Source organism: Vanessa atalanta, chromosome 15 (assembly GCF_905147765.1).
Source record: "Vanessa atalanta chromosome 15, ilVanAtal1.2, whole genome shotgun sequence".
NCBI classification, from domain to species: Eukaryota; Metazoa; Arthropoda; class Insecta; order Lepidoptera; family Nymphalidae; genus Vanessa; species Vanessa atalanta.
The window spans coordinates 10,114,957-10,139,204 of record NC_061885.1 but is presented as its reverse complement, the minus strand read 5'-3'; the positions used below and the strand labels follow the sequence as shown (position 1 = coordinate 10,139,204).

The window sequence follows — 24,248 nt, the reverse complement described above, 5'->3', positions numbered from 1 at the left end:
CGGACGTCTTCGACTGAGGTTGTGTTGAATATTGCGATAAAAATTTACGATTTGATGAATTAAAACGACACCTGGCTTGTAAACTGGTTTTCGTTATCTCTGACGTGTTACGCGTCTGGACTTTTTGCTTTGTATATGGACACTTGTTTTGTTTAAGGATTGGTTTTTGTTGTTTTGAATAGGTCTTTTTAGACCTTATTTATTGTTTCAGATATTTATATATATATATATATTTTATTGTTTGGTTGTTTTTTTTTTTTTTGTATTGTTTATTCTCGGCGATGGAAGTCGACACGGAGTTATCGTCCGACGCCCTAGTTCGCCGAAAACGGCCATATGGGGGCCTCACTATTTTTAACTCCGATTCTGACACGGAGACGGAGACAAGAATGGCTGCGAAAAGCAAGCCTGCTATTCGCGGCAAAACTGCCAAAGGTCGTGGCAGTGGCCTCGCTCGGGCTAAGGCTGAGCTGAAGGCTAAGACCAATGAGGCTAGAGAGGAGGCCTTCGAACGATCGCTTCGTAGTCGAGCGTTTCGAAAGGACCCTCCTCAGACTGTTTTGGACTCCGAGGAATCTTCCTCCTCGGATGTCCATGCCGAGGATCCTACAAAAATGGGCGCGGAGGAACTTCGTGCACAGGCGGGCCGAAGCGCAGCCCTCATTTTGGAGGTGGCACAAAAGTCCTCCAACCTAAAAGGAGGATTTGGCAAAAAACTGCGGGAGTCGGCGGCTGCACTACAGGCCATTGTAGATGCCTTAGCGTCTCGGACAGAAGCCGAGGAAACTCGAAAGCTCCGCGCTGATAATGGACGCCTGCGCAAAGAGGTGGACAGCCTTAAGGCTGAGGTGAAGGCTCACCGCCGCGAGTGTGCGGAGATGCGGACCAAGGTCGCTGTGGTAAATGAGGCGTCCACCAGCTCCGCACAAGATGCTCTCACGGTGGATAATTTAAAGGCCTCCATTATGTCATCGATAGGCGTAATGCTCAACGCCCGATTTGCCGAATTAGAGGAGCGCCTCCCTCCTGCAAAAATACAGCGCCCTCCATTAGCTGCAGATAAGAGGCGGGAATCAGCGCAGCAAATTGTTGTGACCCACGCGCAGGCAGTTCATTCGGCTCCACCGCCGAAGTCCACATCTATGCGGGTGCCACCAGCTGCTCCACCGGCACCCATCGCTGGGCCTTCAAGCGCCCCGATCGCGCCGGAGATGATTCCGCCACAGATGGCCCAGGAGATGTCCTGGTCCACTGTGGTTAAAAAAGGAAAGAAGAGGAAACAGGCTTCCCCTCCAGTTGGTCCAGCTGGAACAAAGACCACGGTGTTTAAGGCACCTCAAGCGGTTAAGCCAAAGCTGACTGCTCCTCGTACAGCTGCAGTGGTGGTTACGCTGCAGCCGGAAGCGGAGCAGAAAGGCGTCACATATGCCCAGGTCTTGGAACGCGCTGAGCAAGGCATAAAATTGCAGGAACTCGGGATCAATGGCGGGTTAAAAGTCCGACGCTCGGCGACGGGGGCCAGAGTGCTGGAGCTGCCGAGAGCACAGTCGAGCCAAGTAGAAAAACTAGCCGACAAACTCCGCACAGTGTTGGATGGGGTGGCCAACGTCGTCCATCCCATACGAAAACTGGACATAAAGTTGACGGGGCTAGACGACTCCGTCACCAAAGATAAGATCATCGCGGCAGTCGCTCGCGAGGGTAACTGTCCCACTGAAGTGATAAGGTGTGGAGAAATTGCACGTGCGCACAGTTACATGGGTATGGTCCGCGTGACATGCCCAATAGCTGCGGCGAAGAAGCTATCTGACGCCGGTCGGCTCTTGGTTGGGTGGAGCTCGGCCAGGGTATACGTGCTGGAGCAGCGCCCTCTGCGTTGCTACAAATGCATGGGCCTTGGCCATACAAGGATGCTATGCCCATTCAGTGCGGATCGAGGGAGCCTTTGCTTCCGGTGCGGCGCTGATGGTCATAAATCGGCTGAATGCACCGGGAAGCTGCGCTGTGCGGTGTGCACAGACGCTGGCAAGCCTTCCGGACACATGATGGGGTCAAAAGAATGTAATCCCCCAAACACGAAAGGTAAGGTGGCCTTAGGCACCCAGTCCACCACCAACGTCGGACAGCGCCCAGCAGAGGAGGAAGCTGCAATGTCAACATGAGCGCACAATTCAGCTTCCTTCAGGCTAATATCAACCATTGCGCCGGGGCTCAGGACCTACTACTGCAGTCCATGGCGGAGTGGGGGATAGATCTGGCGGTGGCCTGCGAGCCCTATTATGTCCCGCCCCTACCTCATTGGGTAGGGGACTCGGATGGTACCGTGGCGGTCCTCGCGAAAAGCGGAACGGGTCCCTCCATCTCACTCGTTGAAAGGGGCTCGGGTTACGTAGTGGTGGGGTGGGGGGAGTACGTGGTCGTTGGAACGTACTTCTCCCCGAACCGCAGCCTGGCTGAGTTTGAGATCTATCTCGGCTTTGTCATATCTGTGGTGGCCAGGCAGTCGCCTAAACCGACAGTGGTTCTTGGTGACCTAAACGCAAAGTCGCGTGCCTGGGGCAACCCTGCCACGAATCCGCGAGGAAGGGCCGTCCAGGTGTGGGCACTGCTCTCCGACCTGTCCCTTCTCAACAAGGGGCAGGTTCACACCTGCGTGCGCCAACAGGGGGGAGATAAATAAAACGGAGGCCCTTCTATTCCACGGTCCACGGAAAGGACCCCCACGAGGGGCGAGTATCACCGTCCGGGGGACGGTGATCAAGGTGCAGGCCCAGATGAAGTATCTGGGCCTCATCCTGGACGGTCGATGGATCTTCGGGCAGCATTTTGTCCATCTCGGCCCGAGGCTCATCAACGCCGCCGCCGCTCTCGGCCGCCTCCTTCCGAATGTGGGAGGACCGGGATCGCTATGCCGGCGTCTTTATTCCGGCGTAGTGAGGTCGATGGCGCTGTACGGTGCTCCGATCTGGGTTGACGCCCTCACCGCTCACAATCGGGCCCTGCTGCGGAAGCCGCAGAGGGTCATAGCGGTGAGAGGCATCAGAGGGTACCGTACGGTGTCGTGGACTGCGGCGACACTTCTCGCGGGCGATCCTCCCTGGGAGCTCCAGGCGGAGGTGCTCGCGGAGGTGTACCGGTTCCGGGTCGAAACGAGGAACCGCGGCGACCGTCCAGGGTCGGCAGAGGTCGGGCGGATCAGGGCTCTAGCCCAGCAAGCCCTGATCGTCCGATGGCAGGAGGATCTGGGGTCACCCACGGCGGGCCTGGCGACAGTGGAGGCGATCCGTTCCGTCCGATCTTGAGTCGCTGGGTCGAGAGAAAGAAGGGCACACTCACCTTCAGGATGACACAGGTACTTACCGGGCACGGGTGCTTTGGTAAGTACCTGCACGGAATAGCGCGGCGGGAGGTGTCACCCTCCTGCCACGAGTGTGGTGCGCTAGTCGACACGTCGCACCACACCCTCAGTGAGTGTGCTGCGTGGGGGCCCCAGAGGCACACCCTGGCGGCGACTATGGGCGGAGACCTCTCGCTGCCGAGCATCGTCAACGAAATGCTCAGTAGCGAGACGTGCTGGTCGGAGATGCGCTCCTTCTGCGAAAACGTGATGTCGCAGAAGGAAGCCGCGGAGCGGGAGCGGGAAGAGGATGCCGCTGCAGACCCGCTCCGCCGAAGACGACCAGGGAGGAGGAAGAAGCGCTACGCGCACCTTCTCCCCCCGCCTCAATAGGCGTCGCAGGGACTAGGAGGGTCTCAGTACCCTGAGAACCCCTTCTAGGTGTTGGAGGCCGACCGTCAGGGCGTCACGGTAGCATGCGTAAGCAATCCCGTGGCGCCCGCCGAAAGACGGAGAGGGTACCGCTGGTTTTTTAGTGGGTAAATCCGGCGTACCTGGGCGCACTCCGCGTCCAGGGCTCCGGGGAGTCCCACACACCCCCCCACTTACCATCACGTGGGGGAAGCGCGTAAAGCGTTTTTCCAGCGAAAAAAAAAAAAAGGGCTTTGTGCTAGCCCGTTTAGATAGGTACTCAAATTGTACCGCCAAACAGCAGTTAGTACATAGCATTGTTGTGTTCCGGTTTGAAATGTGCGTGACCCAGTGTAACTCACAACACACCGTTATGTGCCTGTTGTTACAATGGCTCCAGAGATTTTTTTTAATGATTATAATTATATATTTATTTTTAAATACCAGGGCCTCATAAAAAGGCTCAAGGTCACCCAAAGGGCAATGGAGAGGGCTATGCTCGGAGTTTCTCTGCGAGATCGAATCAGAAATGAGGAGATCCGCAGAAGAACTAAGGTCACCGACATAGCCCGAAGAATTGCCACACTTAAGTGGCAGTGGGCGGGGCACATTGCTCGAAGAACCGATGGCCGATGGGGCCGAGGAGTTCTCAAATGGCGACCATGGACCGGAAGACGCAGCGTGGGTAGGTCCCCCACAAGGTGGTCCGACGACCTGGTGAAGGTCGCGGGAAGCCGCTGGTTGCGGGCTGCACAGGACCGGTCGTTGATAAGTTAAAAATAAGTTGTACATTATACTAATATAATTAAAAATATATATATATTTAAAGAAAAACAATAATAAATGTTACCAAAACACAACGGATATAAATGATATTTCATAGCATTTACATTCGGAGGTTTCTAGATCATTTACTGTGACTAGTTACGAATTATTTATCAAAATGTAGTTCTTGAGATTAAACTTAAAAATAGAGTTAACGAATGTGTAGTATTTAATTTTCATATTAAAATACGTTAGTGTAAAATTTTAACAATAATGTTCCAGTAAAGAAAATTGCTAAGATTTAGTAAATACAATGGTTTCGTTGTACAATGGGCGGTCTTATGGTTATAACCCTCTATTCCAGATAAGCCAATCTGAGAGAGATCAAGTAATCTAGGTAAGTTTAGTGAATGAGTCGATAAATATACATAAAAATATTTACAAACTAATAATAATACCTAATATAAAAATCATATAAATAAAGTCCTCTAAATTATTATTAGTAAGGTATATTACAAGTGTTTTTATACGTTTATTCTTTAGAAACTTGGATGTTTCTGAAACTGTTTAAGTCTAGCAATATGCTGTCCACCTGACCGATTTAAGTTTGGTGTTGGCAAAATATATTTTAATGTCCTCGAGTGCGTAAACACAGGCTCATACTCTGTTCTATCATTTATTATCCGATGTGACCGCCCAACCAGAGTCCAGACAAAAGATCGATGGCTTCGCCTGCCACTAGAGTTTCAACACTGCTAACTTGGGGCCACTACTGAAATTTTATTTCCAAAAAACCCCAATATCGGCTTAACTAGGGGCCGTAAGCCCAGGACCTCGAAATAGCTTATCATCTGCAGCCTCATAAGCTATCTACTAGGCTAAAGAGGCAGGCTATCGATACATAACTCGTACAAACCAGACCGTAAGTAAAGTTCCTGAATCCACTAATACGCTTGCGAAATGTAAACATACAATGCACAATAACTGTTATGTTTTGGTAAATATTATATCTTTACTAGATCAAACCGTTCAGTGTAAACATTTAAATAGACAACACTGTTAGTATATTTCTAGTAATAATCCACTTCAAGTCTTAAATCTACAAATCTAATGCATGTTACAAGGACTAAGCCGTGTTCTGCATAACGAAATATACCGAGGAGTCTTAGTACGTATTGCAACCGACAGAGGATTAGAGGATGTACTTTCGTGGTGCAAATAGTTTGAAATGTGGACTACGTTCTTATTGGAACGAATATCTTTTACGCGGCTCACAGTGAACTGGCAGAAATCATCACGTAAGGGAAAAGCGTAATGTCCCTTCCAGATTACCTTTCCCTCTCTTTCTCTTTCTATCTGTCTTTTTCTTTTAAATACAGTTTGATTTAAACTTATTTTTTGGAACGAAGTTCTTTTACGTGGCCTACAGTAGAGTGAACGAGCAGAAATCGTCACGTGAGGAAAAGGCATTATGCCCCGTGAAGGCGATGTTTCCCTTTCTTCCTCTCTAACTTCTTCTATTGTTCACGACATGTGTTGCACGTTAAATCCTTTGTGTAAGAAAACTTCTTTCAATAGCTTAAATTACATTAACTATTAAAAAGTGACACCTCATTATTTCATCAATCTTTTATTATGTTTATCTTTAGGATCAGCTATAAAACACACGCCATTTTTATTTTTCTCCGATCTAATCTTTTTTAACAAGCTTATGAAAACTACTCACGTACACTTTTTCCACAGATAATATTTTAGATAAGTTCATACGTCGATTAATAAAATTAACGTTCGATTTCAGTAGACATATATTATTATTGATAATAATGGTGATAATAATAAAATAATTATATTTATTTAATTTATTTCTTAAACATTTTGATGCGTATTTATTTATTTAATGGTTTCCTTTAAGCGTGCCGTAACTATCACTTTTTTTACAACACTTTGTAACAATTGTACTATTGATGCTATTTCTGTCAAGTTTGCAATTCGTGTTGCAGATAAATAATTCTCCTGACGTATAAAATACCTGCATATCCGTGTTTTTGTACGTTGAGTTTGAAAAAGTAATACAAAAAACACGTTTTAGCGCAGGAATAAATAAATTTCTTATCACTTGACACGGATCTAGACTAGTCGTATACTTCAGCAATTTAAAAGCAAATCGATACATGACAATAGGATGTAGTATTTTTATTGTTATGGCATGTATCTGTGTTAGGCGCAACATATTTTGCGAATATCAAGACTAGTTATCGCCCACGCATACCGAGCGTGATAGGGTGTCAGGTGTTAGGTAGTAATTATTTATATTGAAAACATATAGACGAGTGTAGTAATGTTCTGTATTTTTGTAATATATTGCCTTTTTATATTATAACTATTAACCGTGTAAAAATAACTGTAGTAATTTTAGATTGAAATGAAATAAGGATGTCAGCTCATTTAAAAATCACAAACAATCCTTTAATTTTCAAAATTATATAAATAAAAATAAAAAGATCCAATCATAATAAATCATATTGGGTCTTGTTGATGTGGTAAGGTAGTATGTATGTCACTCCCACACAAATGAACAAGCACACTACTTAATAAATAAAACATACTTTATCAGAATATATCTATTCACTTACGAAGGCACGCCCCTCCACATAAAATATCGTACAGTAGTACAAGTGATATTCGTGCTAACGGGATCTTAGTGTGTGTGAGACTAAGAGTAACGACGGCAAAAAAAAAAGTTAAGTTTATCATTCGCACGTGACATTGGCGAAATAATCTGTGCCCTCTCGGCACAAATAAAAGCCAAAATTAAATTAGAAAAAAGTTTATCATATTAAAAAATAATTAATTTATAATATAGTGCCGTATGTTTATAGATCCATACGTACCCGACATACTGACATAAAGTATTCTTAAAGGGTCACAAAAGGTAACCGAAACTAACATTACACTGACAGTGTCAGTTAAACTTTGACATGGGGTAATGGAATCAGCCTAATACGTAAGTAATATGTAATAAAACACTTTTATAAGGAACCCTATCCTTATAAAAGACAATTCCCGTATAATAAAAATATAAAACTTAGCTAAACTAATTCACGATTGTGAAATTTTAAGTTTGGAGACGCATTTAGCAGTAGTAAATAAAATTTATAATATATTAAATAAGTACAATGTAGTAGTAATACTAAGCAGTCGTTGTCGTTCTTAATTTTTTGTTCTGTTATATCTCCTTTTTTATCATATATTTATTGTTATCTGTGTATTGTCTACTATTATATTATGTACTAAGCTGACTTAAAATTACTGTACCCTTCCCATATATGTAAATATTATGATCCTCTGCCCAAAGGTTGCCTGGAAGAGAACTCTGGTTAGCGATAAGGCCGCCTGTTGCACCTCATGCAGCTTTGTGTAACAATACTGTAATTTTTAGTTTTAAGTTTGGGTGCAATAAAGAATAAATAAATAAATAAGTACAAACATACTGTATGTGATGCTATTGTTAATTTGTCTTTTCACCGTAAACACTATTGAATTGTCACAGAATTTGAAAACTAAACTTGATATATCCTCGAAAAATTGGTTAATCTTACTAGGGTTATGTAGACTGTTAAACCGTATAAAATTTTATACGGTTTAACAAAATGGGGTTCTGAATCATGCTAACGTTTGTTTCACCTTGATATAATATATAGGTCTAGACTTTTTAAATATAGAGGTGGCACTTTTTCCCATAGAGGAGAAGGTTCAGAGCTGATTCCATTTCGCTGCTCCAATACGGATTGGCGGATACACATGTGGCAGAAATTCACTGAAATAAAAACATGGAGGTAAGTGGATAATATCATGATCTTTTCCTTCACTGAGCACGAGATGAATTACGGTCACAAATCAAGCACATAGAAATTCAGTAGTACTTGCCTGTCTTTGAATTCGCAATCTTCGGTTAAGATGCACGCGTTTGAACTACTGAGCCAGCTCGGCTTAAATTATATATATACATATCTATATCTTAACATCGATATATAATGACGTATAGTAACACGACGCTACGACTCACAAGGGTGGAATAGTTACTTTTGACGTGGGTTAAGCAGCGTTGAGCAGCTAGTTTTCCATAAACGATTACACCTTAGGGATAAAGCTGACGAGATAAGGTCAGATTGCCCAAGTCGGGTTTGTGACAAGTTTCTTAACAAACATATATAAATTAGATGATATAGAGCAATTTTATTATGCCTAAATCATGGTTACTCTAAATTATAATATTGTCCTGAATTGATTTCAGTCAATCTCAAGAAAGACCAGTCAACTACGCAGGGCATACTATAGTAGTAATAGTTTTTTTTTTTTTTGAGCCGAGATGGCCCAGTGGCTAGAACGCGTGCATCTTAACCGATGATTTCGGGTTCAAACCCAGGCAGGCACCACTGAATTTTCATGTGCTTAATTTGTGTTTATAATTCATCTCGTGCTCGGCGGTGAAGGAAAACATCGTGAGGAAACCTGCATGTGTCTAATTTCAACGAAATTCTGCCACATGTGTATTCCGCCAACCCGCATTGGAGCAGCGTGGTGGAATATGCTCCAAACCTTCTCCTCAAAGGGAGAGGAGGCCTTTATCCCAGCATTGGGACATTTACGGGCTGCTAATGCTAAAAAAAATAAAAATGCTAAACTATAGTACAAGTGTGTGAGTAGACAAGTGCACTCTTTAATCCCTCATTCTTATATAATCCGCCAGGACGGCAAATTCTATACGATAGGACAGAGTTCAGTCGCAGAACCAACCGAGGCACGGAGTGTACACACTTCCGACTTCCAGACGTTCAGACAATTGAAGTGGATTAAGATTTTTCGATAGACAAACCTTATAACTTTTTATCGGCTCGACCTGGAGTTTGAACCCATGGCGTCTGGATCTGAGGACTTATATCTATCCACTAGACTGACCAGGCAGACTTCTCTAAATATATTATGACGTAGCGAACTCCATACCGTTAAAAGCGCCATCAAGTTCCCAGCGTTTGCAAATAGACGACGCCGTATAATGACAAATCAAACAATGTGCCAAGGACACATATGTATACCACGAGCCAGTACAAAATGATATTTATTTTAGACAAAGGCGCTGTAAGAAATATTAACCATTCCTTAAATCACCAATGCGCCATCAACCTTGGGAATTAAGATGTTATGTCCCCCGTGCCTGTAGTTACACTGGCGCACTCACTCGTCACACCGGAACACAACAATACTGAATACTGCTGTTTAGCGGCAGAATATCTGATGAGTGGTACCTCTGACGAGCGTGTGCAAAGCCTTACCACCAAGATTAATTTAGCTAGATATGATTGGTTTAAAATTATTTTTTTATTATTCATACTTTGAAGACATATCGTCAAAATAAAGTCAAATCGAGTCTTCTACTCATAGACATTGGATACTGATATAATAAAAAAATCTAATATTGCTGTTAGGTTCTGGTTCATGGCCGGCTCATTTTTCGTATAGAGTTTCGGAATTTCGATTCAACGGGGAAATGCTGTTACCATTCTCGCCATAATTCCAAGCGGTCATGATTTGTGCAGTAGCTATTTATATATTTTATTTGTATATAATATTTGTTGGAGTTCGTTAAAATAAACATCACATTTCTTTGCCAATCATGACAGTTAAGATGTCCTGTTTCTCGTGCGTGTAATTATTACTCAGCTAACCTTTTCAAAAGGAACACAACCATGCAAAGTATTAACGGTGTAACAAGCACTATTATTGACGAGAAAGTTATATTGGATTCACTTGAAGATAACAACGAATCATATGCCGTTATAGCAAACGATATGACGCTTCATTATGACATCATTCTCTTTTTCCGTCAACGCTTTTTACTCGTACGTTTATAATTACGCTATAAACTTCGTTGCTTTATATTATTTTAATAATAATAATAAGTAAAATATTTATAAGCACTATTTCAAAATATTAGATTATGCGTCAGTACACTATGGCGTCATACATTCTGAATTTAAAAGAAACCATTATTTTAATGTATCTACTTTTCTTACTCCTTGTGAAATTAATCAACTTATATAATACATAATAACTATGCAATTATAAATACAAAGATATAAATGGATGCAATGATTGTGATGTATACACACATCGACAATCATTGCATGTATACATTTGTGTGTGTGAACGTGTGCGTGCTTGTGTGAGTTGTGTATTTGTCACTTTACTCTAAAGGAGTGGTTAATATCTCCATGCATGCTTGCAATAAAATATAATAAATATTCCCAGCGGTAAAGTACGTAAGTAAAATGATACTATATTCAAGTAATGTTTGTTTCAATATGTATATAAATATCTCAATATTAACCTCCTGCTTTCTCTGATCAAGTTCAAATTAATTAATTTTATTTTGATCCAAATGTTAGTGGGAGTTGATGACGCGATAAGCGACCAGTGAGCGTTACGTAGTTGTTCCGATTCGTTAATCTCACATTGATTAGCGGTCCAGAAACTGACGGTTAAGTTTTATATTACTTATATAACGTAAAGTAACAGTTTAGAAATGTCCCACCACTGGCACTTGACTTGGCCTTCTCTCCTTTTGAAGAGAAGGTGGTTTACTCCACCACGCTCCTCCAATGCGAGTTGTTAGATACATATGTAGATAATTTCATCAAACTCACGATGTTTAACACGAGATCAATTCAGTAAAATAACAGCATGTAAATGAGGGTTGGGCCTCATTCCTCTCCTCTTGATGAAAAAGTTTGAAGTTTATTCCAATTTCTTTACCACGGAATACTAGTTTAAGAACACAAATTTAGTACATGTCGATTCAGAAATTCTTGGTGTTTTTACACCAAGTTACTTTTGTAACTCGTGATATTCGGTTAGGTTCCTTGTGTTCTAACCACTGGGTCATTTCGGCTCTAGGTAAGTTATATTCTCTTTTATTAAATGTTATACATAATCGCACCGCTAACATTTTTTTTATGATAGGCGTTAAGTGGTCTTGGTAATGTGTATCTCGATGGTAAGTGATCACCATCGCCCATAAACGTAAGAAATATTAACAAATATTAATTAAGAAAATTTAAATCGACAAAGTGTAACCAACTTCGGTAGCTAAAATTTAGTTACACTGGCTCACTCACCCTTAAAACTGCAACACAACAATGCAGTGTACTTCTGTTTGGCGGTAGAATATCTAATGAGTAGGTGTTACCTACCCAGACGGGCTCGCACAAAGTAGAAATATTTTCTTAGCCTTTTATACATTTAAAAATAAAATCGCTATATCCTACTTGTTACTTCAAACTACATGAAGTTTTATAAGAACTTTTAAACTCTAAGTTGTTTGAAACTGTTTTAGTTTTTATGTTTTCTCGATCATGTGCTAATCTTGAATTAAAACCTTATTAGTTCAACGTTACGCAGGTTTCCTATCGATGAAATTAATTGGTCTTTCTTTTTTACTTAGTCTTTCTAATCTCCACAGACGTGTCGTTTGTGGTTTCTGCTATTTCTAGTTTGATATTTTGATGTGCCCGTGTTTTTTTGTTTTAGGAATCCATATTTTGTTTATTTTGTGATCTTGTTAATTGATCTTGGTGGAATTCTTGCATTGATTGCAATGATCGAGGAAAGATTTATTGTTAAATTAGTTAACATTGAAGATTTTGATGACATTAAAACTGCGGTCCTTTTAAGGAAGACGGTGGGCAGCACGGTGTTCCTCTCCTCTCCACTCATTCTTCCGGCGTAACTCTCCGAGAGTTGTAGAAATTGTTGTGCGGTACTTATATTGTAGTTGCTTATTATAAGTTTCAGTAACGTAAACCTTTTTCTAATGTTTTTGAAAATATTTTATAAAATATTCACGCTGCTTCCTTGCTATAGTGGATTCGACACCGAGGTCCTGCGTTTAAGCCCGATTCAAACCCAGTGTAAATATTCAATAAAAAGTCATTTGTTCAGGGAAATTCGTCGTCATTGTCCAAAATATTACCTTTCTGAATAAAATAAAACTATAGAGATAAAAAGTTGTAGTGGGTGCGCTTTAAAGTGTGATGAAAGCATATAAATTTAAATATTAATTGAATTTTATTTTGTGTAATGCAAAAAGCGTTGAATGCATTTTAACACGATGCATTTTTAATGAATTGAATAAACTACTAAAAGTTAATATAAGGACTTCAATAAATTACATCCAAGGCAAGTTTTAATTAATTTACTCAACAAATTTAATATTGTGAAAAGACAAAAAAAGCCGATTAACGGCTTCGGTGTCTCGCCTCTTTGTATAAAAATGTGACGGCGTATCTATGAAAAGAGTTTCGGGTTACTGGCACTATAGCGGAGCATCGTGTTTATGGTAGCGAGGCGGCCATTTTGATTAGGAAGAAATCGGATGTCAAAAGCGCGCCATGTCAGCAGCAATACGCTAGATATTATTAGAAGATTATATCATATATTTGTTAATAATAATTGTTACTGAAGATTGTAAGACTTTGTCTTGTATCTGTTAGAGGGTTTGTACAAGAGTGTCATTAATTGACCACGGATATATACAATAATCATGTTGAACTTTATTGAAGGCTAAATCGCGATTTTAAATATTTTATCTGTAACTATTCCGAATTTACTTTATGGTAGGTCGTCCAAGTCTATCTGGTACTTAAAACGCACTCATTGCTTCTTCTATCAATTAAAAATATTTATTAAAATTGGCTTTTTATATGATGACGTAATGCTAAAAATAATACGTAGTATAACTGCGTTCTAGTTTAAAGGGTCTAAAGGTTAAAGTGAGTATGTGTAACAGCTGGCACAAGGGATATATATCCAACTTTCCAAGTCGGTGGAGTATTGGCGATAGAATGGAAAGTTAATAGGGCTGTATTGACCATCATTAGATTACTTTCGCCTCAGCCTAACCTACTTATTTAAAAAAAAAATCTTTTTTTTAATCATTCAATCCGTATTTATTATGGAATATTAGCTGTCAATGTCAACAGAGTTAATGAAAATAAAAATCAAACTCATTCATTTGGCACAGTGTAATGCGAATCTGACAGCGAATACAATCGGATCGGTCGAGTGACAATCAATCACTGTCCGCAAAACAAACAAACAGTGATTCATCAGATTTCTAGATGAAATACAAATAATCCATTCATTTTTTTATGTGAATCGGAAAAATATTATGTCTTTTAATGTGGACAGTATTCAATTTAAAATAAGAACAAGTTATGCGCGTGGTGTAATTTTATTTGTGAATACATCTATGCTTAATAATTATTATTTTAAGCTAATCTCTAAGCCGACGCGGCCAATAAAATCAGTGCTGGAACTCAAGGGACTGTTATAGACTTACACACATGAGCTGAGTATATAACTGTCCTTTGTGACGTCACATGTAGTGTTACAATTTAACCTTTTTGTTGTAACACATCCAATATTTCTATGTTTCGTCTCGGGGTAATACCGACTGGTATTCCGGGACGGTGAACAATAGGGCTCTCTCTTATGCCGTCATGCGAGTCCGTACAGTTTAATAACGACACCATATGTATTTATTTTTTTGTTCCATTTTTATTTATTTGTTAATAACAAACTAACTTAACTGTTTTTTTGTTATTATTACAAAATATGTTATTATTTATTTTGTAGTAATGACAACAATACAATAAGTAATAACAAGAAATTTAAGTGACTTTTGTGACTATTTACATGCTTTTATACAGTTAACTGTATATCCCATCAAAAACATAAATGTAAAAATGAGAGCCAAGTTAAATATTATGATATATACCTTGGTTGTTGTCTTCAACGACAAAAGAAGTGAGATCTAAATTTGTGCCAAGTTAATAGTCCTTTCTGAAATTTATTTATAACTACATAAAATATCATTTCTTCTTATAACTTGGGGTAATATATTGTTGCCTATGGTCTGACTTGGCTAGTTCTCATATACAAATTATATTATAGCCTTCGTAAGTTCTAAGCCTTTACAAATGAATTATAAACACAAATTAAGCACGCAAATATTCAATGGTGTCTGGTTAAGAATCATGTTTTCTAGTGACTGGACAATCGCAGCTCTTAATGTACGTTAATACTAACTAAGCAATACTGAGCTGTCCTCCATTCTTCTTAGATGTTCTGAGTTATAATTTGTTATTCTAAACACAAACTACAAGTTGTGTTTATAAACATATAAGAACTAGCCAAGTCAGACCTTAGGCAACAATATATTATCCCAAGTTATAAGAAGAAATGACATTTTATGTAGTTATAAATACATTTCAGAAAGGAATATTAACTTGGCACAAATTTAGATCTCACTTCTTTTGTCGTTGAAGACAACAACCAAGGTATATATCATAATATTTAACTTGGCTCTCATTTTTACATTTATGTTTTTGATGGGATATCACTACTTTTTGTATATAAATTATTAGTAGGTACTTATTAATAACAAAATTAATATCAAATGGTTTTTGTTAAGCTATTCTATTTTCCTATTTCCTACGTTTACGGGGTATAATTGTTTTTTTTTTGATATGTTCTTATTTTTCTTGTAGGTACCACTGAAATGTTCGAGTGAATTGCCCATTCAGTTTCCGGATTTTTTTTATGCGTTTTCTGTTTATACTTAATTTGGCCAAATAGGGGTGGTATAACGTGCGCAGATGGTTGTACTCTACAATAGAGCTCTCTTGTGTCTTGATTTGACTTGGACCTAAATTGATAAGATGTACTCCATCTAAAGTTTTAACTCTGGAGAGGCCAACGTAAGCCTGCTCTTTACTTAATATAGAGGAGCCTATGTCGAAAAGAGCACCGTCAAGGCGAAGGCCCTGTGATTTGTGTATAGTAGTAGAATATGCTAAGCAAATAGAGAATTGTTTCCTTTGAACATATATGTACATTACTTAATATCTGTAGCTTGGTTTTGACTTCTAGTTCGCAAATTAAATTGTGTTTAAATTGAATTGTTATTTTACATGCGCTATTGTTGTTGTCGACGTCCCCAATGTACCTTCTCTATTTTTCCATTGGACCCATTCACCAGTCCTGCTGACTGCTGACATCAGCAAGCTTGCTCGATACTGTTCTTCCAAGCAATAAGGATCCCCGTTTGTAGCGCTAGAGTACAAACTTAAATCATTCCAGTTACGACATACATACTCTACTACAGTTTCACGAAACCTATTTTATTGTTGTATACTAGTATACTCAAACAAAAAATATACAGTCGAATAGACTAAGCAGCTTCCATCGGAAGGCATTGAAATAATTCTTATGAGCGCGGTTGCCACTCGCTCAGACATGTTCGCGTTAAGGTTTAATCGCAACGCTCCTATCCCGTTGCTCCGGCGTCGCGTCGCGCGCCGTGTACAGAAATGCCTATTATTATTATTTTTTTAAGTATAAATATTTTGCACCATTGATATGCGCTAAATTCTAGTTAATAACGTAATAATTACTAAAGTCGGCTATACTCATAAGTACTAAAACGGAAATATTTGGATTTAAAAAACTTAAGGGTGGTATTCAACTTGTTATATATTCACGTGAAGACCTTAAAATCCACATTAAGACCGGCTGTCATAAGTTTTGATTGCTGGTTCTTACATCATTTTTTTTTATTGCAGTTATTACAGGAACTAAGTATATAAGTGTTCCTAATAGACCTAATAAAATGAAAAATTATAATAAAATGATAAAAAATTACCAGTTTCAGATTTTTTCCTTTATATTGGCCTAATTATCTACCTGCATGCCAAATTTGAACTTTCTAGGTCACCTGGAAGTAGGATATAGTTTTGATCTATAGGTCAGTCAGTGATAAAAATGACGATTTTTAGACGTTAATATCTAAATAACCATTTGAGATACGTTTATGAAATTTGGAAAACATATGTATCTCACGAGTCTCAATATATGAGCCAAATTTGACACATTTATGTCAAATAGTTTTTGAGTTATGAGGAGGACAAAAGTGGCTCCAAATGGTTCGTGTAATATTACACACGGTGCTGCACGCCAGTTCTGTTACTAGAACTTGGCTGACACGCTACCGCGTGTCTAGATTATGTACAAATAAAGGTTTAACATTAATAGATTTATCAAACATCTCCATTATTTAAGCTACTTACTTAAGCCCCAATTATTTATCTACGTTACAAAAAAGACAATTTAAACAAAGCTTTGTATCTGACAAATGAAAAAACAAAACGAATCGAGTCGTTATTTGTGTTGCTAGTTTACAAATAGATGTCTCAATAAACGGAAATATTGTTTTAATATAATATGTAATAACCTCATAGAAGATTTACATATTTTTATTTAAGGTAATTTAGATTTTGTAACAATATAAATGTAAAATATCGGTTTAATGTTTTAACAATTGAAAATTATTTTTTTTGTGGTCAAACAAATTCTTAATCACCTATTTATGTCTTCATTTTAAAATAGTGCTTGACGAATTAGATAAATTGTGGCAAATTTTATTTGGTTTTGTATTTTGTCGCGTCAACGTAATTAGCGCAATTTATATTGTGATTTTTTTTTCTACTTTCACAGTTAAGTAAAAATAAAATGTACAAATTTTGGAAGAAGCGTTGTTCTCAAGGAATTTTTGTTGCCTGGCCTTTTTTTTGAACTAAGATTTGCCAACGGGTCTGGCAATTTGAATTGCACATACTTTTTTATTTTATTTGTTGTTAATTAAGTTGTATTTCAATCTTATTATTCATTCTGTCTATGGAATTCTAGAGATTTTATTGAGTTCCCAGTATATTTTGAATCGTTTTTGTACAATAATTTTATTTTATAATTTAATTTATACTAAGAGCAACATTTAAGCAGAGGTAAATAAGTGATAGATTTTTGTATAATATCCGTAATTATTAAATATATATTATACTTATGTATAAAACATTGATAAATTGTTATGGTTAACGTATTGACAACAACATTTTGATCTGTTATAAAAAAATATTATTCTTTATGTTCTGCTTATTCCGTAAAACTCGAAGGTTTCAAACATATTAAAATATACTTTATTTAAGTAAGATTTCACTTTTAGTTTTGAATCTTTATTTTTCAGGATTATATTAAATGTAAAGCTACATACATATTATATTAATACATTTAAAAACTGACCGACTGATATACAATGCACAGCCTAAGCCTTTAGACAGCGGCGTGAATTTTTGAACAGGTATTTCTTATGGAACTATTCGTAAGATGGAATTTATCGAAAGTCATCTATCTCCTCTAGGGCATAATTTGGGGATGTAAGTTTTTACAGAAAACCTTATTTCTGATGATAGAAATATTTACCTAATATAAACCATAATTATAATTTAAATTCTTCTTTATATTTGCGAATGAAAAGTGGCCATTAAATTGGGGAATGTATATTTGTCTTTTTCAAATTTAAACCTATAGTCATCGGTGTTTCGGTATCTGTTAGGAGTAAGGAGAGAGTCGAGATGGCCCAGAGGTTAGAACGCGTGCATCTTAACCGATGATTTCGGGTTCAAACCCAGGCAGGCACCACTGAAATTTCATGTGGCTTAATTTGTGTTTATAATTCATCTCGTGCTCGGCGGTGAAGGAAAACATCGTGAGGAAACCTGCATGTGTCTAATTTCAACGAAATTCTACCACATGTGTATTCCGCCAACCCGCATTGGAGCAGCGTGGTGGAATATGTAATATATATCCAAACCTTCTCCTCAAAGGAGAGGAGGCCTTTATCCCAGCAGTGGAACATTTACGGGCTTCTAATGCTAAAATGCTAATGCTAATTAGGAGTAGCATGTTGCTATGATATTTTTGAAAAAAACATCACCTCAGAGTGTGAAATCAAGGATGATTTTTATAGAAGTTTTTCATTTTCGAAGTATAAATTAAGTAAATTGACGTTTAGGCTTTGTGAGTTAAAGACAGTCGTTAAAGGGGTTTAAAATATATATCCCATAAGAGGGTTGAGTATGGAAGCTGAGGTAATGTGTCATCTGAGTTATTATTTAGTAGAGCATTTAACATTTAGTTTTCTTTTGCACGTTTTTATCCTGGATTTGAAGTTTAAGACTTTTTTACATTCTGATAAAGAGCCGAGATCACTCAGTGATATTAAGAAACTCTGGTTTCCTTATGATCGTATTCATAATCGCATGAGATGCAATAATTATATCAACAGCATTTGGACTGGATGTCTTGGCTCAAAGTTAAGAAAAAATATAAAAAGTTTTGCTATAGTTAGAACAAAGTATGATAAATTCACATTTACGAATAAACATTACTCTACCCAAATCATTGAAAACAATAAAATTATATAAGAAGAAAATAAATAATTTAGAAACTACTATTATTATTTAAAATAAAGTAATAAGATTGAACTTTACTGTTGAATTGAACTAATATTGCTTTGTTCGATAAATTATAGGGAAATTATTACTGATAATCCAATTACAGAAATGGTTACGATAGAGCTGACTGTAATTATAAGACTATAGAATTCGTATCATCATAATTTTGTTGCTTGTTCTTTTGGCATTTATTCAACGTTGTGTATTGCGTTTTCCTCAACCATTTGTCCCAGTTATAGGCAGTTAATTCCTTTTTATTTATATGATCTCAAATAAAATCTATATTTCTTTGACTTTAGGACCTTCAATTCAAAACATTTTTTTTTATTCTTCGTTCATTCTGAATCGGACCTATGTATGCCTTTCGAATTCGTCCGGGTGAATAAAAAATAATTTCCTTTTTGAGGGCAGGGTGGATCCAAGCATAAAAGAAAATTTATACGGCCTATTCCAGTTAATTGACAGACACGCATACAGAAGATCTATATATATATATTTGTGTCAAATTATCCATGAGAAAATTTATAGGCTACAATATTATAACTCTTTGCTTCGTCTCACAGGAAGTGGAAGTGAGGTTATTGCGAAACGGCGCGTAACAGCTTGTATGGTTTATTGTTTTTGTTTATCTCTTCTATGCAGCAAATCGCCATGAAGAGTTCGATACATGACTTTTTTTTTATCTTTTTCGAAATTCGAAATAAACTTTCTACAATATAAAACAGCGACAAACTTGCTTAAACCGGTTATATCTGGTACAAATTTTCAGCGTCAAGTTTTCAAATAGCTTGAGCATTTTGTAAATAAATTCTAAAATGCTTTTAGCAATTTTTAACCGGCGATATTTTACGTTACACTGAAGCTAGGAACACGTAATATGATTTAATGCGTTATTCCCGCCAGACCAATTAGGCGTAAGTATCAAACGATATATTAGGTTAGTTCCGAACCGCGGACTAATGAAGGTTATGTGAATATCTATCTCAATCTATAAAGTATATATCGTTAAGGAAAACCAATTAATATATAAGAAAAATTACGAATTATTTGGTATACACCTGTGTTTATTCGTAAAATCTGCTTTGATAAAAGTAACACTTCATATTTCAGGAATATAATGCTCTCACTAATAATTAATGTTTTGATTGCCTAGCTAGTCAAATATATAAATCGTATTTGTTACAGCTATATAATAAATTTAAGAACATGTCGCCCTTGGAAAGAAAGAAAGACTTAAGCGCCGTAATGGTATTTTTTAAAATCTGATTTAAAGTTAAGTTAGTACAACGTTAATCAATACGATTTTGGCGTTTAAAAAATATATATTATGTCTAAAATTTGAATAGGTAAAAAATACCTTTCTCTGTGTTAAAACCTTTTAGAACATTACATTTTTTTTTACATTAGCAGCCTGTAAATTTCCCACTGCTGGGCTAAGGCCTCCTCTCCCTTTGAGGAGAAGGTTTGAAGCATATTCCACCACGCTGCTCCAATGTGGTTTGGTGGAATACACATGTGGCAGAATTTCGTTGAAATTAGACACATGCAGATTTCCTCACGATGTTTTCCTTCACCGCCGATAACGAGATGACTTATAAACACAAATTAAGCACATGAAAATTTAGTGGTGAACCCGAAATCATCGGTTAAGATGCACGTGTTCTAACCACTGGGCCGTCTCGGCTAATAAACAAACAAAAGTTCTATATACATTTTAATATTATAAAGAGATAACATTTGTTTGTTTGTATGTAGAGGTAAAATTTAATTCTATTTCTTTTTACTGATTGAAAATTACATTACTCCAGAGTGCCATAGGGTTATAAATTATATTGATAACATATCATTTTAATTATTAATAAATTGCACCAACAAAACCGGGGCGGGTTGCTAGTATTTGAATACAACAAAGCTGAAAAGTTAATTTGTTCTCTTCTTTGAACGCGCTAATCTCCAGAACAACCAGTCGGATTGGAAAAAATCTTTTTCACATTTGATAGCCCAATTCATGAGGAAGGCTTGGGTATTGAAGATAACGCTACAGCTCATCGGAGCGAACCGGAATCGTTACACTGATGTAACCACACGAAGCAGCTGGTTAATAATATTAAAGGAAAATGTATGTGTTGTATGTTTGTTATTTTATCGAATGAACACTCTCCCCCATTCCTACTTATATGGAACTTTTATATCATGAAAGGTTAAAGTTATATTATGAATAATTTTTCTTTTTGCGTCAATTACATGAAAACCTATCAGTATGAGACTATTATCACTGGATGTGGTATTTCGTTGATCGGTTCAACTTTTTAGGGTTTTGTGCCCGAAGGGTAAAACGGGATCCTATTACTAAGGCGCTGTCCGTCCGTTTGTCTTTCCGTTTGTCGCCAGGCTGTATCATGAACCGTGATAGTTAGACAGTTGAAATTCTCACAGAGGATGTATTGCTGTTGCCCGGAACTTGGGCGGTTTTTTATTGAGTGCCCTGAATTTTTTAATGGGTATTCAATATAAAAACGGGGAACGACTATTTAAATATTCTTAGATAAAAAATACAATATTATTTAATTACTTATAAGTAATCCAAAATTTTTTTGATATTTTAAAGTTTAACGTTCTGTCAAACTGTACTGTGGCCGTACAATTGGAATATATTGGCTAAATACATTTTTTTACAAAAATGCATTTTGTCTGATGTAGATTGGTGAAATTGGGATACGCTTTCCCAATGTAAAGTGGTAACGCGAGGTCTAACAACACAGTACGAGGAAAGTTTAGGATGTTGTAAATTCGGGATGAGATAGGAGTTAGTATAATTAGTTTATTTCCTTGTTCCTCAATAAAGGTTAGTTACAAGTTTAATTTGTACAGCGGGTTTCCGATATTTAGTTTACAGGTATACCACGATAGGAGCCAATAATAATTTCGTTTCAGTGATTAAGTTCGGAGAAGATAATATTACCAAATATCGATGAAACGAGAAGAGGGTATTCTATTGTTAACTAAACTTTATCTTTAAACGATTTGAATAGCTTTAGTGTTTAATCACTCATGTACAGTTTTAGGCTTGCTACTTCATCGTCTGTTATGGCAGAGGCTTTAAAATGCACAAGCAACCGATTTTTACGTTCCTGATTTAAATAAAATTGATAAAAGTATAATATATATATACCACATAAAACAACGAAGCCTGATTTAGGTATTCAAAAGTATCAACGCAATTTAATAATATTTAAAAAAAAAACGACCTCAAGATCAATAGAAAATAATATTATAATTTAAATTTTTAGTTTCGTAGCCATTTGCAACAAATTACAATATCGGATTTTTATTTTATATGTATAATTAATATTTTTCTTCCCAAGAATTAATGTAGGACTCTTTCATTAGCAGCCCGTAAATGTCCCACTGCTGGGATAAAGGCCTCCTCTCCCTTTGAGGAGAAGGTTTGGAGCATATTCCACCACGCTGCTCCAATGCGGGTTGGCGGAATACACATGTGGCTGAATTTCGTTGAAATTAGACACATGCAGGTTTCCTCACGATGTTTTCCTTCACCGCCGAGCACGAGATGAATTATAAACACAAATTAAGCACATGAAATTTCAGTGGTGCCTGCCTGGGTTTGAACCCGAAATCATCGGTTAAGATGCACGCGTTCTAACCACTGGGCCATCTCGGCTCTTGTAGAACTACTGCTACTTGTAGTAGGACTCTTATTAAGATTAATATAAATTGAGTTACAAGATTTATGTTAAAATTAAATAAAGGATAATTTATATTTATGAGTATTATATATGTATGCCATATAAATAATATGTCTACTATTTTATTAGTCGTATTAAGAATCGTCTACTAATTTTTGAACATTAATTATTACCAACGAGAAACATAAATTATTGAAATGTGCCACATTTTTTTTAATTCACAGGCGAAGACACCTCTTATTGTTACGCTAGTGTTGTGAACTAGCAGAAAAAACTAACGCATTTTTAGTGATTTTATAAAAGACAAGAGATTTATTTCATTCGTAATATAACATTAAAACCAAAAATATCTAATAAAATTATACCTATGAGTTCATTGACTACGTTAAATGGTATTGTTCAAAGGTTAGATGTAATAATTGCGGCCTAAAACAAGTTCCTTCCAATTTACCGTATTGTCCGTATAATATTACGCCATGTTAACTCGTGTAAAGGAAATAATAACAAGGTTGACATCTAATATGAACGGAGGCGAAAACCGGAAGCACATGGCAGTCCATTTGACTTCCGAACCGACGAAGTGATACATCATACGGCGAAATATAATTGGAATTCGTCTGGACGATTAGTTTTATTTGCTATCGATCTCTAGAAATTGTGCATACTCGTATATAGTTTATTATATATAAAAAATCAAACCATTTTACTCCCTCGAGGGGTGAATTAAAAACAATATCTTTTGACCTACCCCCGGACTCAAACTATCTCAATACCAAATTACATCTAAATCGGCACAGCAGCATAAATGTGAAGAGGTCACATACAGAGTTACTTTCACATTTATAGTATTATTATAAATAGTATAGATATATAATTATATATGATTCAATATTTATACTGAGTTTACTTTTATTAATAATGGGAGAGTATAAAACAGAACGTGTTGGTGATAATAATTATAATAGTATTTTAAAAAACAATAAAAAAGTATTATTCACATGAGAATTGATAACAGTGTTTAAATATATACAAATATGAATTTAAAATAGTTACTGTATAAATCTTGACCACGTGGAATAGTGGCAAGAATGCTAGCAGCATTCCCCCGTTAAATCGCAATTCGCAATTCCGATCCTCTGGGTTAAAAACGAACCAGCCCTCCTGTCACCAGTGGAGGCAATAAGGCGAGGTACAATACTTTTGATGAAGCTGTTTGCACCGCTAGTCCAAGGGCCAAGTGTTTCGACAGCAAATGGGACAAAAAGTAATTTGATATAAGACACGAATATTTAGATCTTCTTTTTGCTTAAAAAAAGTAGCTATATTATAATAATTGGTTTGATTGTCATTAAAGTAATCTGAAATAGATTCATTCTTAATTCAGGATAAACTAGACATAAATCAATTATTAAAAGATTTAATTTATGAACAAAAGTGATTGGTTGAACTACGTTCATTTATTTTTAAAGTTTTGATATTTGCAACACGTATTATAGAAAAAAAATCATTAATATCTTTATATCGGATAACCATGCATTCCGTTTACAGGTTCTTACAACAAATCAAATAATATTAAGAAACAAATAAAACAGCTAAAAATTAATTTAAAAAAAGAAAACG

The 24,248-nt window shown here is 37.2% G+C and overlaps 1 protein-coding gene across 1 annotated transcript; it reads left to right on the top strand.

Moving 5' to 3' along the window:
- Positions 1-281: 281 nt before the first annotated feature.
- On the top strand, positions 282-2,162 carry LOC125069554. Its single transcript, XM_047679075.1, has one exon. The coding sequence runs from the start codon at positions 282-284 to the stop codon at positions 2,160-2,162; it is 1,881 nt and encodes a 626-aa protein (XP_047535031.1).
- The last annotated feature ends 22,086 nt before the right edge of the window (positions 2,163-24,248 follow it).